Source organism: Colletotrichum spaethianum (assembly GCF_022836535.1).
Source record: "Colletotrichum spaethianum MAFF 239500 DNA, contig24, whole genome shotgun sequence".
Lineage (NCBI taxonomy): Eukaryota > Fungi > Ascomycota > Sordariomycetes > Glomerellales > Glomerellaceae > Colletotrichum > Colletotrichum spaethianum.
The window spans coordinates 725,412-737,717 of record NW_026054794.1 but is presented as its reverse complement, the minus strand read 5'-3'; the positions used below and the strand labels follow the sequence as shown (position 1 = coordinate 737,717).

The following is a 12,306-nucleotide window of genomic DNA, read 5'->3' as shown; positions in this document are numbered from 1 at the left end:
CCCGCTGCACGTCGCCCCGCCATCGCGAGCAGCAACCTACGAGGTCCAAGGCATACATCATTGTTGTTCGTTCGTGTTCTTGCACACAGAGCATGTCAGCTCTTTGGGACAACTCACCACACGCTCCACAATACCTTGCCTTCTTGGTTCTCTTGTTTTTCATCTAGAAACAACCACGCAGTATACTCCTAGCCACGAAAATGGGGGACTATTACCATCATTTTCTCACCTCCATGACGGGGGCAGCCGCCACCCAAAGCACAAGTCCGCAAGATTTACATCCTCAGTTTCCAGGTTCCCAGATGCCCATGATGGGCGGTGCCATGCCGGGACCCTATGCCAATCTAGGATATTTCACTGGCTTTCCCGACCCCGTAGGACTCACTGCCCCCAAATCATCGAGGAACCGAAGGAAGTCGGCACCAGGTTTCGATCACGTCAAGCACCGCCGCACGAGGTCTGGGTGCTACATGTGTAGGAGTAGGAGAGTCAAGGTGGGTTTATGAGCCGTACGCGAAGTACTCTTTTTCTAACTGCTGCGATAGTGCGATGAAACACGGCCAGTTTGCGATAGTATGTGGATCAGAAACAGCGTTGCGAGGACTCATCAACTAACTTGACCACAGGATGCCGGAAAGGCAATCGCGAATGCATTTATCCGGAGGCCCCGGCAACCAAGGGCTCGTCAGCCCAGTCAACGACACCCAAAGATGGATCGGCTACTCAGGAGACCAGTCCCGACTCCTCTAATGATGCTGAGGATCGAGAAGAGGACGCTGAGCCCGCCGGGTTGGACACCATTCTCGACGAGGACGAAGGGGACGAAGTATCCTACCAGAAGCAGTTTTCTGGGCCAGGTGGATGCAGCGCAGCCTCGTCCACTCTGCAGCGCACAGGGGGCGCACGCCTTGGCTCCGAGACGCCGTCGTACGAAGGGGCCAAAAGCGCTTCACCTTCTGCGTCTACGAGTAGTAAAGCAACCACCACATATGCGGTGCCAGATCTCGCCATTCTTTCCCTGAGTGGCCACGCCGACTGGTCACATCTACCTGTCGACTTACGCCAGCATCTGGAATACTTTTGCGAAAACGTTACGCACTATCATTACTGCATGCTTACTGACGCCCAAGACTTCTTCCGTGTCATTTTGCCAAATGTTGCTCTGCAAAACGAAGCTCTGCTGTATGCAATCGTCGGATTTGCTGCGTATCAGCGTACGCTGCAGGACCCTAATGGCAAAATGGAGGAGTTTTTGAAGTACTACAACAAGAGTGTTATCCTGTTGTTAAACTCGCTGAAGAGAAAGGAGAAGCATAATGTCGGCATGCTTCTGACGGTTCTGCAGCTCGCCACGATCGAGGTACGGAATAGCCTTTGGCCCATGGCCATGGAATCACGCTTGCTAATCAAAACTACAGGAGTACTTGGGTGACTGGATCAACCTCATGGGGCACCAAAAGGCCGCATTCGAGATGCTGACGCATCTCTTCACACCAGAGACGGTCTGTCAAAGCGCTCTCGGAAGAATGATCGTGTGCTGGTATGGACGTTTCGATATTTTTATTGCCTTGATGGGTGGGTTTCCCACAATGCTGGCCCCGAATGGTTCACGACCTTCGTTGAGTATTGCGACCAGCAGGCCATCTCGGACGAGGCCGATAGGCTACACTGGATGCTGGAGGCGGAGTCAGGCCGTCTACGAGTCATTTCGAGAGAGATGTCGACTCTGTTTGCGCGAGGCAGCAGAGGCCAGATCTCGCCAGAAGACTTCGCGGCCGAACACGAACGAATCCAGAAGTCGCTTCAGGGCTGGAAAGACGGCTGGGATCATGCACTCACCGATCCTTCTCGCCTCGTCACGGACTTCAGCCACGCACGAGCCATGAATGACGACGATATTGTAGACCCCTTCGCCCCGGGAGTTTTGTACGACTTTCCGATTTTCCCTACGACGTTGCTCACCGGCGAATTCAACTCCACAATGATGATGCACAAATGCCAGTCATCAACGACTGATAGGGGGCAGCTATACGAAGAATTGAGAGGTCACGCATACGCCATCTGCCAGATCTTCGAGGCTGTGGAAGAGTGGCCGTCAAGTCCAAAGGGCAGCCTAATCAACATCCAGGCCTGCATCGCGCTTGCGGCACTATTCCTACCTCAGGATGCCAAGCATCACGCCTGGGTCAGACGAAAGTTTGCACTGTTAGAGACCATGGGGTAAGTGGCTTCTTGAACAGTCCGATGACTGATGTTCACGGCATACGCAACCGAAGCTGACTTGACCTGCCCGTTCCAGGTACATACATCCGGTTACGCTTCGTACCAAGATGGCGGAGATGTTCCACGAGCCATCTTGCGTGCGGTGGTGGCTTCCCAACGACGAAGGCTACAGCCGGATTCTGCAGAACGTTCGTACCTTTGCCGACGAGCGAAATGCAAACGCTGTCTCCGCCCAGGCGGAAAACCTCCGCGAAGTCCGTCACATCTTTGCCAAAATGCAAATGGCTGAAGAAAACGTGGCTCCGGCTGGGTAGGGCACGTGAAGCTCGCCCCCACTGGGTCTGTCGCCATTCCATGACAAGCAGGGGGAGAGGCCCTGGCAATAGACTCCACGAGAGGAAAGCCGGCACAAGTTTTGTCGACAGAAACAAGAGGGGGAAAAAAAGGGGGTAGGGACAAGGGGCAATGAAAGCGCTACAGGTAGACCACGTTATACACAGGTACGGTTATTGCACGGTGTTTGCATCAAAGGGGCTTTTTCTCTGGGGCGGTGTCTGCGAGGCAGCATCGGTACGTGAAGGAAACAATACTGGTTTTGGGCATGCGCGACAATGACTGAGGCGAGCGGCGGACGATGCGCGAAGCCTGTCTGCCTTCCCCTACCCTAACAGCCCGTCATCTCGACTGCTTCAATCTTTTCTTTTGCAAGCTTTGAAGCTTTGAAGCTTTGAACAGGCCATGCCTCGCGGGGCAGGCCACGCATCTGGGCGTTTGTCGGTCTCTTCCATGGATATGATTTCCTCAGCCGCAGCTCCCGAAGAAGATCAATGTATCATATTCTTGTGCCATACTTCTTCCCTTTCCCCCTTTCTCTCTCTCTCTCTCTCTCTCTTTCTGAGAAACCTCGTTCACGTCATCGTCACCGATTCGAGGTCTTGTTCCTGTTCGATATAGACAATGTTGTCTTCTTCTTCTTCTCTTCTTCTTCTTCTCTTCTTCTTCTTCTCTTCTTCTTCTTCTTATTGTTTTCTTCGTTACTTTTACATACCTCCTGCGATGGCGTCAAACACATCGCGAGAATTACAAACAAGAATATTATACATGCATGGGCCTCGTCTCATTACAAATAACAGAAGAGAATAGTGAAGTGCCCCCGTGAGGACTTCGTGGCTGCAGGGCGTCTCGAGCAGCTCCGGGTCGGCAGCGACAACAACAACAACAACAACAACAACACTGACAACGATGCAGTGCCGTCCCGGCTGGGCCAAGAACACGCACGCACAAGAGAACAACGAAGCGGATGCCCGTTTGTCTGAAAAACCCCCCCTTTTTTGACGAAGAAAAGGAAAAAAAAACAAGTCTGTACTTGCAAGCTCATCAGAATTAACACAACGTCATCAAGCTTCCTCCCCTCTCATGCCTCTTTCATGTCCTCCGCTTTGGACTCCGCCTTGGGTTCATCGCTGCCCTTCTCGGCTTCTTTAGGACTGCTCTCGTCCTCTGTGGCATCTGCTGTTGTCGTCGCGGACTCGGCCGGCTTGGCCGAGTCCTTGGCGAAATCCTTGGTGCTGACGTCTTGATTCTCGGCAGACTCTTCCTCGGGCTCGGCGGAGCTGTCGTCGGCAGCCGTGCTATCTGACTCTGCAACTTCGCCGCCAGCTTCTGCCGCTTCGTCCTCTGCCGCCTTGGGCTCCGTCTCGGCCTCAGGTTCGGCCGATGCAGAGGGCTCTTGCGCCTTGTCTTCTGCTGGCGCGCTGCTCGGCTCATCTTCTGTTGACTCGATAGGCTTTTCCGCGCCACCGGGGTCTGATTCAGGTTTCGAGAGCCCAACCTCTTGAGGCTCTGACACAGTGGGCTCATTCTCTTCCGTGGGTGACGCATCGTCCAAGATCTCCTTCTCAACAATCACGGGCACGTCAGCCATTTCGGGCTCCTCCTCGACCGTGTCGGGGGCCGATATGCGCATCTCGCGCAGCTTGCTCGTCACGTCGCTCTCCTCTTCTTCAGCCTCGACGACGGTGGTCACAGCACTCCCGACAGACGGGCTCGCTCTAACGTGGCGTCTCGTGGCAGTGCGGCCCACAGGTTGGAAGTTGTCGTCCTCCTGGATGCCGCCCTCGCTGCGGTGTGGAGGCTTGACAATCGACATTGGCAGTTGCTTCTTATCGCCGCCGTTGGCGTCGGGCACGGCCGTCGCGGTCTCGAGACCCTCGGCCTCGGGTGGGAGCTTGTAGTTCTCCGCGGGGAGGAGGTCGTACATATCGCATACGGTCTTGAAGAAGACGTAGAGCCCGGTCTGGCCCTCGATGGTCCAGAAGACGGCACGGTGCTGGAACCACGCGTGGGCGAAGATACGGTGCAGGCGGCGGAAGACGTTGACGAGGTTCTTGACGGCCACGCCCTTATTGTGGACGTCGGAGAGGACGACGAAGCGCGAGGGGAAGATTTTAGGGTCCGTAACGATGTTCGCGGCCCAGTCGAGTGTGTGGCAGCAGTAGTCGATGGCACAGCAGCTCTTAGGTTGCTCGTGGACGGCGCAAAGGAACTGCCATTCGGAGGCGCGCATCTCGGGACACGTTGCGGCGCTGCAGGGTGGGGAGTCGAAGAGGAAGCCGACGATAAGGGTGTTGCACTGTGAGATGAGGAAGCGACACAACTCGTAGAGCCATAGCGTGCGGTCGATGCCGGGCGGAGGAGTCGCGAGCTGGATCGCTGTCGTACGGGTTATCGGGGCGCTGTTACTGTTGGTGTGGTAGTGGTGGAGGGCGGCGAGGTGCTCCTGGAGCTGGAAGGCCGAGTCGAGCTACGGAAGCAGAGATGTCAGCATGAAAAGCCGCGTGAGATGAAGAGGGCGAGATATGTTATGATGGTCTCGCAGTGTTGTGTACGAACCTCGTTAAGGGGACCAGCGGCGGACCAGCGGCCATGTCGGCGGCTTTGGTGCCTGGGTGTATGCGACGCCTCGAGTTCGCCTCGATCAGAGACTGCTCCATGGGCGATGCCTGGCGATTCGACTGTGCACCCATCGAGGGGGATTTGGGGCCAATTTGGATCTCGGCGGGCGGCGGTGGGCTGGGCAGCCGGGGCGAGCTCGGCGCCATTGACATTATGAAGGGAGCAGGCGAGAGAGGAGTGGGGGTGAATGCAGGTGTATTTAAAGCAGTGTTGTGCAACGACGGTGGGTGTCCTTTTTCGATTGTAAACCCCTTCGCCTTCAAAGGTCGCGGGCAGAGGAGTCGCAGAGGTGGTGGGCAGGTTACGTATCCCGTGTGGTGGTGGTGGTTGTCTTGAGCCAGGTGCCGAAAAGTCGAGGCGGGCGGCTAAGCAGAGCTCCAAGTCACCCACATCGAATCTCTGGGGGCCAGAGCTTCTCTGCCCCTGGTGTCATTCGTTACGCTGGCTTCTAAGCCCAACCACCCCCAGTCGGCTTAGTCAGAAAGAATTTCCGGGGGTCCTTTCTCTCACTGGCCAAGCTGCCGACAGTGGAGCGGGACCAGACGACGTCAAATCGAAAACGCAGCCCGGTACGTACCGAATCTGCAATACCTCATCCTCGCTGGCTTGGAAACTTCCTCACTTTACAAGTTACCTACTCAAAGCGCGTGTTCAGTTACATGTTTTTTTTGGTCTGTGTGAGATTAACTCAATATCTGCAGACGACCTCCGAAAATCGGTCCTCACTGGATTCAACCAGTACATCCTTTGCCCTCGCAGATCTGGTCTGAGCTCAGCCACAGGGTTCCCCTCCATCCCACCATGGATTTTGACGATGATGCCCCGCCTGATCTGGTAGAGACGGGCATCGCGCCGGACGAAGCACTGCCTCCTTCAGAAAGACAGGTCAAGGTGCCCATTACTATTGTGACTGGCTACCTGGGTGCTGGAAAGACGACCCTGCTCAATTATATTTTGACGGCTCAGCATGGAAAGAAGATTGCTGTCATCATGAATGGTCTGTCATCACAAGATTAAAGACAAGGTTGAGAAATGCGCTGACATCATTCATAGAGTTTGGCGACTGTAAGAAACCCCACAGAACGAAGTAGTGGGAAATGCTTACACGTTTCAGCACTCGATATTGAGAAGTCTCTCACTGTGAACAAGGGCGACGAGCAAGTCGAGGAGTGGCTGGAGGTTGGCAATGGTTGCATCTGCTGCTCCGTCAAGTAAGAATATGCGCATCGGGTCTATCCAAGACTAACATGATTCAGGGACACTGGCGTCAATGCCATCGAATCGCTCATGGAAAAGAAGGGTGCATTCGACTACATTCTGCTAGAAACCACAGGCCTGGCCGACCCCGGTAACCTCGCCCCCTTGTTCTGGGTGGACGACGGCCTAGGAAGCACCATCTACTTGGATGGCATCGTGACACTCGTCGATGCGAAGAACATCCTTCGTAGTCTCGACGACCCCGCAGGCAAGATTGAAATCGACGAGGACCACAAGGAGGACGACGACCACGGGCACGGTCCGCTTATGACGACCGCTCACGTCCAGATCTCGCACGCCGATGTTATTGTTATTAACAAGTCGGACCTCGTCTCAGAGGAAGAGCTGAAGCAAGTCAGGGCGAGGATAGAGTCCATCAATGGCATCGCGAAGATCCATGTCACCAAGCAAAGCGAGGTCCCCCAGCTAGAGGGCTTCCTGCTGGATTTGCATGCCTACGACCAGGTTACGGAGCTCGATACTAGCCAAAAAGGCCACAGCCACCTAGATTCCGTGAGTAGATATCACCAAGTGTTTATTTTGACTGTTGCTGATCTCACAGACCATCTCCACCATCTCGATACCGGTGCCAAAACTAGCGCCTTCGCAGCTGGAAAACGTCGATAGATGGCTGCGTAAGGTCCTCTGGGATCGTCGACTTCCTGGGGATGAGGCAACGGCGCTCGAGGTCCACCGATTAAAAGGCCGAATTATCTTCGACAATGGCGATATCAAGCTCATCCAAGGCGTTCGGGAGATATTCGAAATTCTCGACTCGCCGGACCAGTCGCGTGAGGCGGCGCAAGCTCAGGATGGCAAGATCATTCTTATTGGAAGACATCTGAAGGGCGTCGACTTCGAGAAGAGTCTAGTGGATCTCATTAACTCGAGCGCATAGCAGTAAACCAATCTGCATTATACATCTCGTGACTCAACATAGCGGAGTGGACTTTCTCTGAGTGGGTGATGTTCGTTGCTCCTGGCGCAGTCAGCCAGAGAGCCTGAACCGAATCGTTGTGAAGCGGTGCAAGTAGACGGACGTCGAGTGAAGGCACACAGTCCAGGTATGAGAAGATGAACCATTCGAAGAGAAGACCATGCAGCCTCATCACGGTGACATAAGGACGTAGCGAAGATCAAACACCTGGTAGAGGCATTGTCATATGTCTGGGTACTCGTCGTCGTCATTGCTGCATAGAGCAGCCGCCCTTGGCAACTGGAGGGTTATAACATTGCCACGAAACACGAAAGCCACGGCATATACAGAGAATCAACGGCCAGTCATTGTGAAAGCTGTCATCCCATGTATTGGGAACGATGTGATGTTAAAAAAAGGCCCCAGGAACACGTACCGCAGTAGCGCGGGTTCGCACTGATGCAGGGGTATTTTTGGAGGGGCTCAAGGCGCACAGGCCATCGGATCCATCTTTGACCGGTCCTCCGCGCGTTAGTGTTGGCTGGGCTTCGACCTCTCTACACGGTACAGTACACCAACAATCCCCGGTAGAGCTTCATTTGTGTGCAAGCTTCGAGCCACAACGATCCTTCGAGCGAACCCGACCTATCGGCGATCCGAATTGAACCCCGAAACCCCCGCGACGACGAGCCACCCGACGCGACTCCTCTTTGCGACCATTTACCGCGAAGATCCTTCACCATGAACCGACCAGGTAGGCCTGATCCTCTGTCGTCTCCTTTCAGCCTTGAGTACCCCGCCGTTTGCATGTCCATCAAGGCCATCTGGGTCCCGTCGCGACTCTCAATGCCGGCCGCTACGACTCTATACCATCGAACACCTTCTTGGGAAACTGCGACGATGCATGCGACACATCACGCCACCGTCGATGCTCTCAGTAGACCCCTCGCCATCCTTGGTGGCCGACGTAGCCTCGACACTTGGCGCCGACCCAACTCGATGTAGATATGGTTTCTTGATGGACGAGCAAGGAGTTTCTTTGAAATCTACTTCTTAAAGAACACCCTTAGGCCCATTTTTTCCCCTTCAAAAGGCCGCACCTCACGTTTCCCAAGCTGACAATGGGCGTGACAAGTAGGAGTAGCTCCTCAATCACTGCGTGGCATACCGGCAGGTTTTGGTGGCCAGCAGCAGCAGCAGCAGCAGCAGCAGCAGCAACAACAACAACAACCTGGGAGGACAGTATCAAACCGGTTACCAAATGGCAAGATAGGTACGGGCACGCAGTCTTTGTCCATGTGCTATGCGGTTACATGCGACCGACAAGAAGAAGCAGTACGTTAACGTAGAGTGTTTGGGATACACAGGCAGTAATGGGTCCGGCTGGGCATTTGGAGGAGGAGTGCCCATGGGAAGTGCTGGTCTGCAAAATCAAGCCCGTCAACTTGGAGGAAATGTGAGCTTCGCGCAGAGCTTAAGCGGGTCGCAACCGGCAACACCGCTCGACCTTTCGTACGTTCTTTCCTCTTTCCCCTTCCCACGCGACCACCCCCTGCCCCTACCTCACTTCTACTCATGCGATCACCTTCCACAACGGCGACACCAGCCGCGATCCGACCTCCACACCCAACCGCACTTCAGCTCCTCCTTTCTTCTTGCCCCTGCGTCTCTCTCATCTCGTCTCCTCTTCTACGACCATGGGCAAAAAGCAGCGCCTGGTTCGAAAGAAAGCTTCGGCAAAGGAGAAGATGGCTTCCCCTTCTTTCCCTGGAGAACTGCCCAAAAAGGGCTACGCTGAGGTTCTCAAGAAGTAATATCACCTAGGATATGATCCTCTCTGCGTCTCTGCCTCCGTCTTCCCCCTCGGCGCAACTCATCTCAAGTATCTCAACAATTTGATGATGGTGGTTACTGATTTATGAAGTAGCGAATTTCCGTCTCTCTCCAACAACGCCCAGATGAATACCAGCGGCCAATCAAACATGTGGTCATCAACAGCATCGCGGAATTTGGGCGGCGGTCCTGTGCCGCGCAACCAGCAGTCGACACCACTCTCGGCACAAAGCACGCAGGATGAGCTGTTCACTCCTACGTCGGCTCGTCAGGGCGCCTTCCGCTTCGGTAGCCAGAACAGCGGAGGCCCAACTCCCCAGGCGCAATCCAACCCGGTGGATGACTTCCCGCCTTTGAACAGGAACGCAAACGGTGAGATCGGTGGTGAGCGTGGTGCCAACCTGATGCCTTCTCTGGGCTTCGGTAACCAAGCGACCGGCTCGTCCGCAGCGATACCTCCTCCCCGAAGTGCAGGCGCAGGTAATGGTCTGCTCAATGCGTTATCTGCGAATAGTAGACCAGATGGTCGTTCACCATCGATCGCCAGCGCACAGGGTATGTCAACTCCGCCGTGGTCCGCCCTTGCTCTCACTGACGTGTTTCAAGATCAACCTAGAACACAAGACGCATCTATCGAGAAGAGTGGCGCTCTTCACGAGGAAACACCGGGCGACAGCTCATCTCAAGCCGCAGAGAGCCGGAATTCTCTAGGAGCTATCGGTAACGACTCAGTCACCGGTAAGGCGAAGGATGAGAAGGACGGCCAGTCCCCTGAGGTTCAGGACCCCCTGGCAGGAATGGCGCCCATTGACAAGTTCGGCATGAAGGGTCTGCGTGTTCTCATGAACAACTATCCTAGCTATGGAGCGCTCATGCAGGGAATGGATCCCAACGAGTTTGGTCTCAACGTTAACTCGTCAGAGTAAGGGATTCTAGGCTCGTGAGATAGACCATTCGCTAATCGTCACAGTCTCATCTCCACGCAGATTTACTCCCTCTTTGACGACACGCCGCCGCGCCCCGCTATCCCCAACGTTCGCCTCCCGAGTGTTACAAAGTGACCAACGTCCAGCCTATCGACACGAAAATCCCGTCGTTCAATGAGGAGACACTCTTCTGGATCTTTTACAGCTGCACGCAGGACATTAAGCAGCACTTGGCTGCAGTTGAGCTGTGTGTATATTGGCCCCCCCTGCTACTTACATTAACTGACAGTGTTGCAGGCACAATCGAAACTGGCGATGGCACAAGAAGCTGCATATCTGGCTGACTAAGGATGAGCTTATGATGCCTACCAGTCTCGGTCCTCACCACGAGCGCGGTTACTACATCGTCTGGGACACCACCAATTGGCGTAAGGAGCGGGTATGTCTCGATCCCTCTCGAACGCTTGTCACATTATGCCGGCCACTAACATTGGAGACAGAGAGAGCTCACGCTGCACTATGGTGATCTTGAGACGAATCTGGTACAACCGGCTGCATAGGTTGATTGTGGTTATGGTTCACTAGCTTTCTCGTCGTGTTGACGAGGCTTGGAACGGCTTCATACCCGAGCACTGGGCATTTTACCCGACAGGCGTTGAGTTCATGTTGATACGGCAACGTTTTACAGGCTTCCGGATTGAAGCTGGGCTAGGCAGATGGCAAAAGCTGCCCAATACTGCTTTGTGTGTATGAGTCACTGATCATTGGGAATTACACACGGCCGTCAAACGAAGGGAAATAAAAATGACGATGCCGATGCTGCGAAAACCGATTGCTTCTGTGTTCCGTCTTGCAAACGGTGTGTGATGTTGCCTGGTCCAGTGAAAAGCACGTTGGTATCGGCGACCGGGAGTGGGTCGTCGATGACGGCTCCGTGCGCCCCTTCCTTTCGCGGAAAACTCCGACCTCGCGCCACATAAGCTCGTAACCCCTGCTCCCTGAGCGAAGACTGATGAACTCATCAACTCCATAAAGCTACCAGCGGACTCCACGTATCTAATCCGACCACATCTCTATCCTTCGCACAGCGGCGACACGCTCCTCCGCCTCTCCATACCAGTATTGTGATCTCCACGAGGCGTGCACCAGTCTAATTTCTGCGACCGAAAGCCAAAACCATTTCTCTTCAGCGAAAGTCCTAATCTCCACCCCGATTCTCAACGAACGACCCGAAGAGCGCCCGGTCTGACCGGAACGCAATCCCGATCACACAAACACGCACGCATCGCAAACATGGCAAACGAGCAGATATCGCTGCCGTATCTGGTGGTGATTCTGCTGGTCACGGCGTTTGTGATCCGGTTCCTCTTCTTCTCGCCAGCCCCGCCGCCGGCGCCGCGGCAGAGCGCCCAGTCGGTGCTGCGCACGCGCGAGGCGGCGGTCGAGAGGATACAGCAGATGTTCCCGCAGGTAGACCGACGGACGATCCTCTGGGACCTGCAGAGAAACGGCGGCAACATTCAGGCGACGTCGGAGAGGATTCTTGCAGGGCGGATGGAGACGGTAAGTGCCTGGTTACCTGATTCAGCTCGGCCGGGATGGGAGAGTTGCCGCGATGGTGGCACTAGCGACGGTGACGCTGGCAATGGTTTTATGGCACCCGCCAGAGCTACTTGTCACGACACCGGGCATCATCTTGCAAAGCGCAGACTTGCTGACTATAACACGACTCCTGCAGCCCCCATCACGTTCCAACCTCCTCCCCCACCGGGAGCCAACAACGCAGCGGCAAGCTCCTCAGCACCGGCCAAGGCGCCCGAGAAGCCGACGCAGCCGGACCTGATTACGAGATACAAGCTGCAGGACAAGATCGCGGCCCAGGAACGGCAGCAGGCCGAGGCGGATGCTGCGGCGGAGAGGGAGAAGGCCAGCAGGGGGTGGAGCTCGAACCGGGACGAGAGGCAGTCGCTACTCCAGAAGCGGAGGGACGAGATGATTCTTGCGGCGAGGCGGAAGATGGAAGCCAAGATCGCCGCGGAGAAGGCGGCGAGCTGAGGGGCAGAATGGTGGTCTGGTGGGCTCCAGGGAAGGTGGTTTATGAGCGTTGTTTGCCAAACGTGAGGGCAGTGGCGGGTCTGTGCATTTGGGAATCTGTACACACACACAGCGGGAGTCTACGGCTTCGGTGGGTAGCTG

General features: G+C 55.2%; 6 protein-coding genes across 6 annotated transcripts; 5 read left to right on the top strand and 1 right to left on the bottom strand.

The window, feature by feature from the left end:
- Positions 1–311: 311 nt before the first annotated feature.
- Positions 312–2,537, top strand: ColSpa_08858 (uncharacterized protein; the record flags this gene model as incomplete). The annotated part of the gene is made up of 5 exons (XM_049275070.1): positions 312–480; positions 627–1,360; positions 1,419–1,502; positions 1,640–2,220; positions 2,300–2,537. The coding sequence occupies 5 exons, from the start codon at positions 312–314 to the stop codon at positions 2,535–2,537; spliced, it is 1,806 nt and encodes a 601-aa protein (XP_049131027.1).
- A 1,100-nt stretch (positions 2,538–3,637) lies between these two features.
- Positions 3,638–5,330, bottom strand: ColSpa_08857 (MOB-like protein phocein; the record flags this gene model as incomplete). The annotated part of the gene is made up of 2 exons (XM_049275069.1): positions 3,638–5,026; positions 5,112–5,330. The coding sequence occupies 2 exons, from the start codon at positions 5,328–5,330 to the stop codon at positions 3,638–3,640; spliced, it is 1,608 nt and encodes a 535-aa protein (XP_049131026.1).
- A 649-nt stretch (positions 5,331–5,979) lies between these two features.
- ColSpa_08856 (COBW domain-containing protein 1) lies at positions 5,980–7,062 on the top strand (the record flags this gene model as incomplete). Its single annotated transcript, XM_049275068.1, has 3 exons — positions 5,980–6,175; positions 6,293–6,389; positions 6,435–7,062. The coding sequence occupies 3 exons, from the start codon at positions 5,980–5,982 to the stop codon at positions 7,060–7,062; spliced, it is 921 nt and encodes a 306-aa protein (XP_049131025.1).
- Positions 7,063–8,724: 1,662 nt separating this feature from the next.
- On the top strand, positions 8,725–9,165 carry ColSpa_08855 (uncharacterized protein; the record flags this gene model as incomplete). The annotated part of the gene is made up of 2 exons (XM_049275067.1): positions 8,725–8,807; positions 8,958–9,165. The coding sequence occupies 2 exons, from the start codon at positions 8,725–8,727 to the stop codon at positions 9,163–9,165; spliced, it is 291 nt and encodes a 96-aa protein (XP_049131024.1).
- Positions 9,166–9,333: 168 nt separating this feature from the next.
- Positions 9,334–10,670, top strand: ColSpa_08854 (general negative regulator of transcription subunit 2; the record flags this gene model as incomplete). The annotated part of the gene is made up of 5 exons (XM_049275066.1): positions 9,334–10,106; positions 10,155–10,218; positions 10,257–10,357; positions 10,408–10,549; positions 10,611–10,670. 5 exons carry the CDS (start codon positions 9,334–9,336, stop codon positions 10,668–10,670), a joined length of 1,140 nt encoding a protein of 379 aa, XP_049131023.1.
- A 733-nt stretch (positions 10,671–11,403) lies between these two features.
- On the top strand, positions 11,404–12,165 carry ColSpa_08853 (coupling of ubiquitin conjugation to ER degradation protein 1; the record flags this gene model as incomplete). Its single annotated transcript, XM_049275065.1, has 1 exon — positions 11,404–12,165. The coding sequence occupies one exon, from the start codon at positions 11,404–11,406 to the stop codon at positions 12,163–12,165; it is 762 nt and encodes a 253-aa protein (XP_049131022.1).
- Positions 12,166–12,306: the final 141 nt, after the last annotated feature.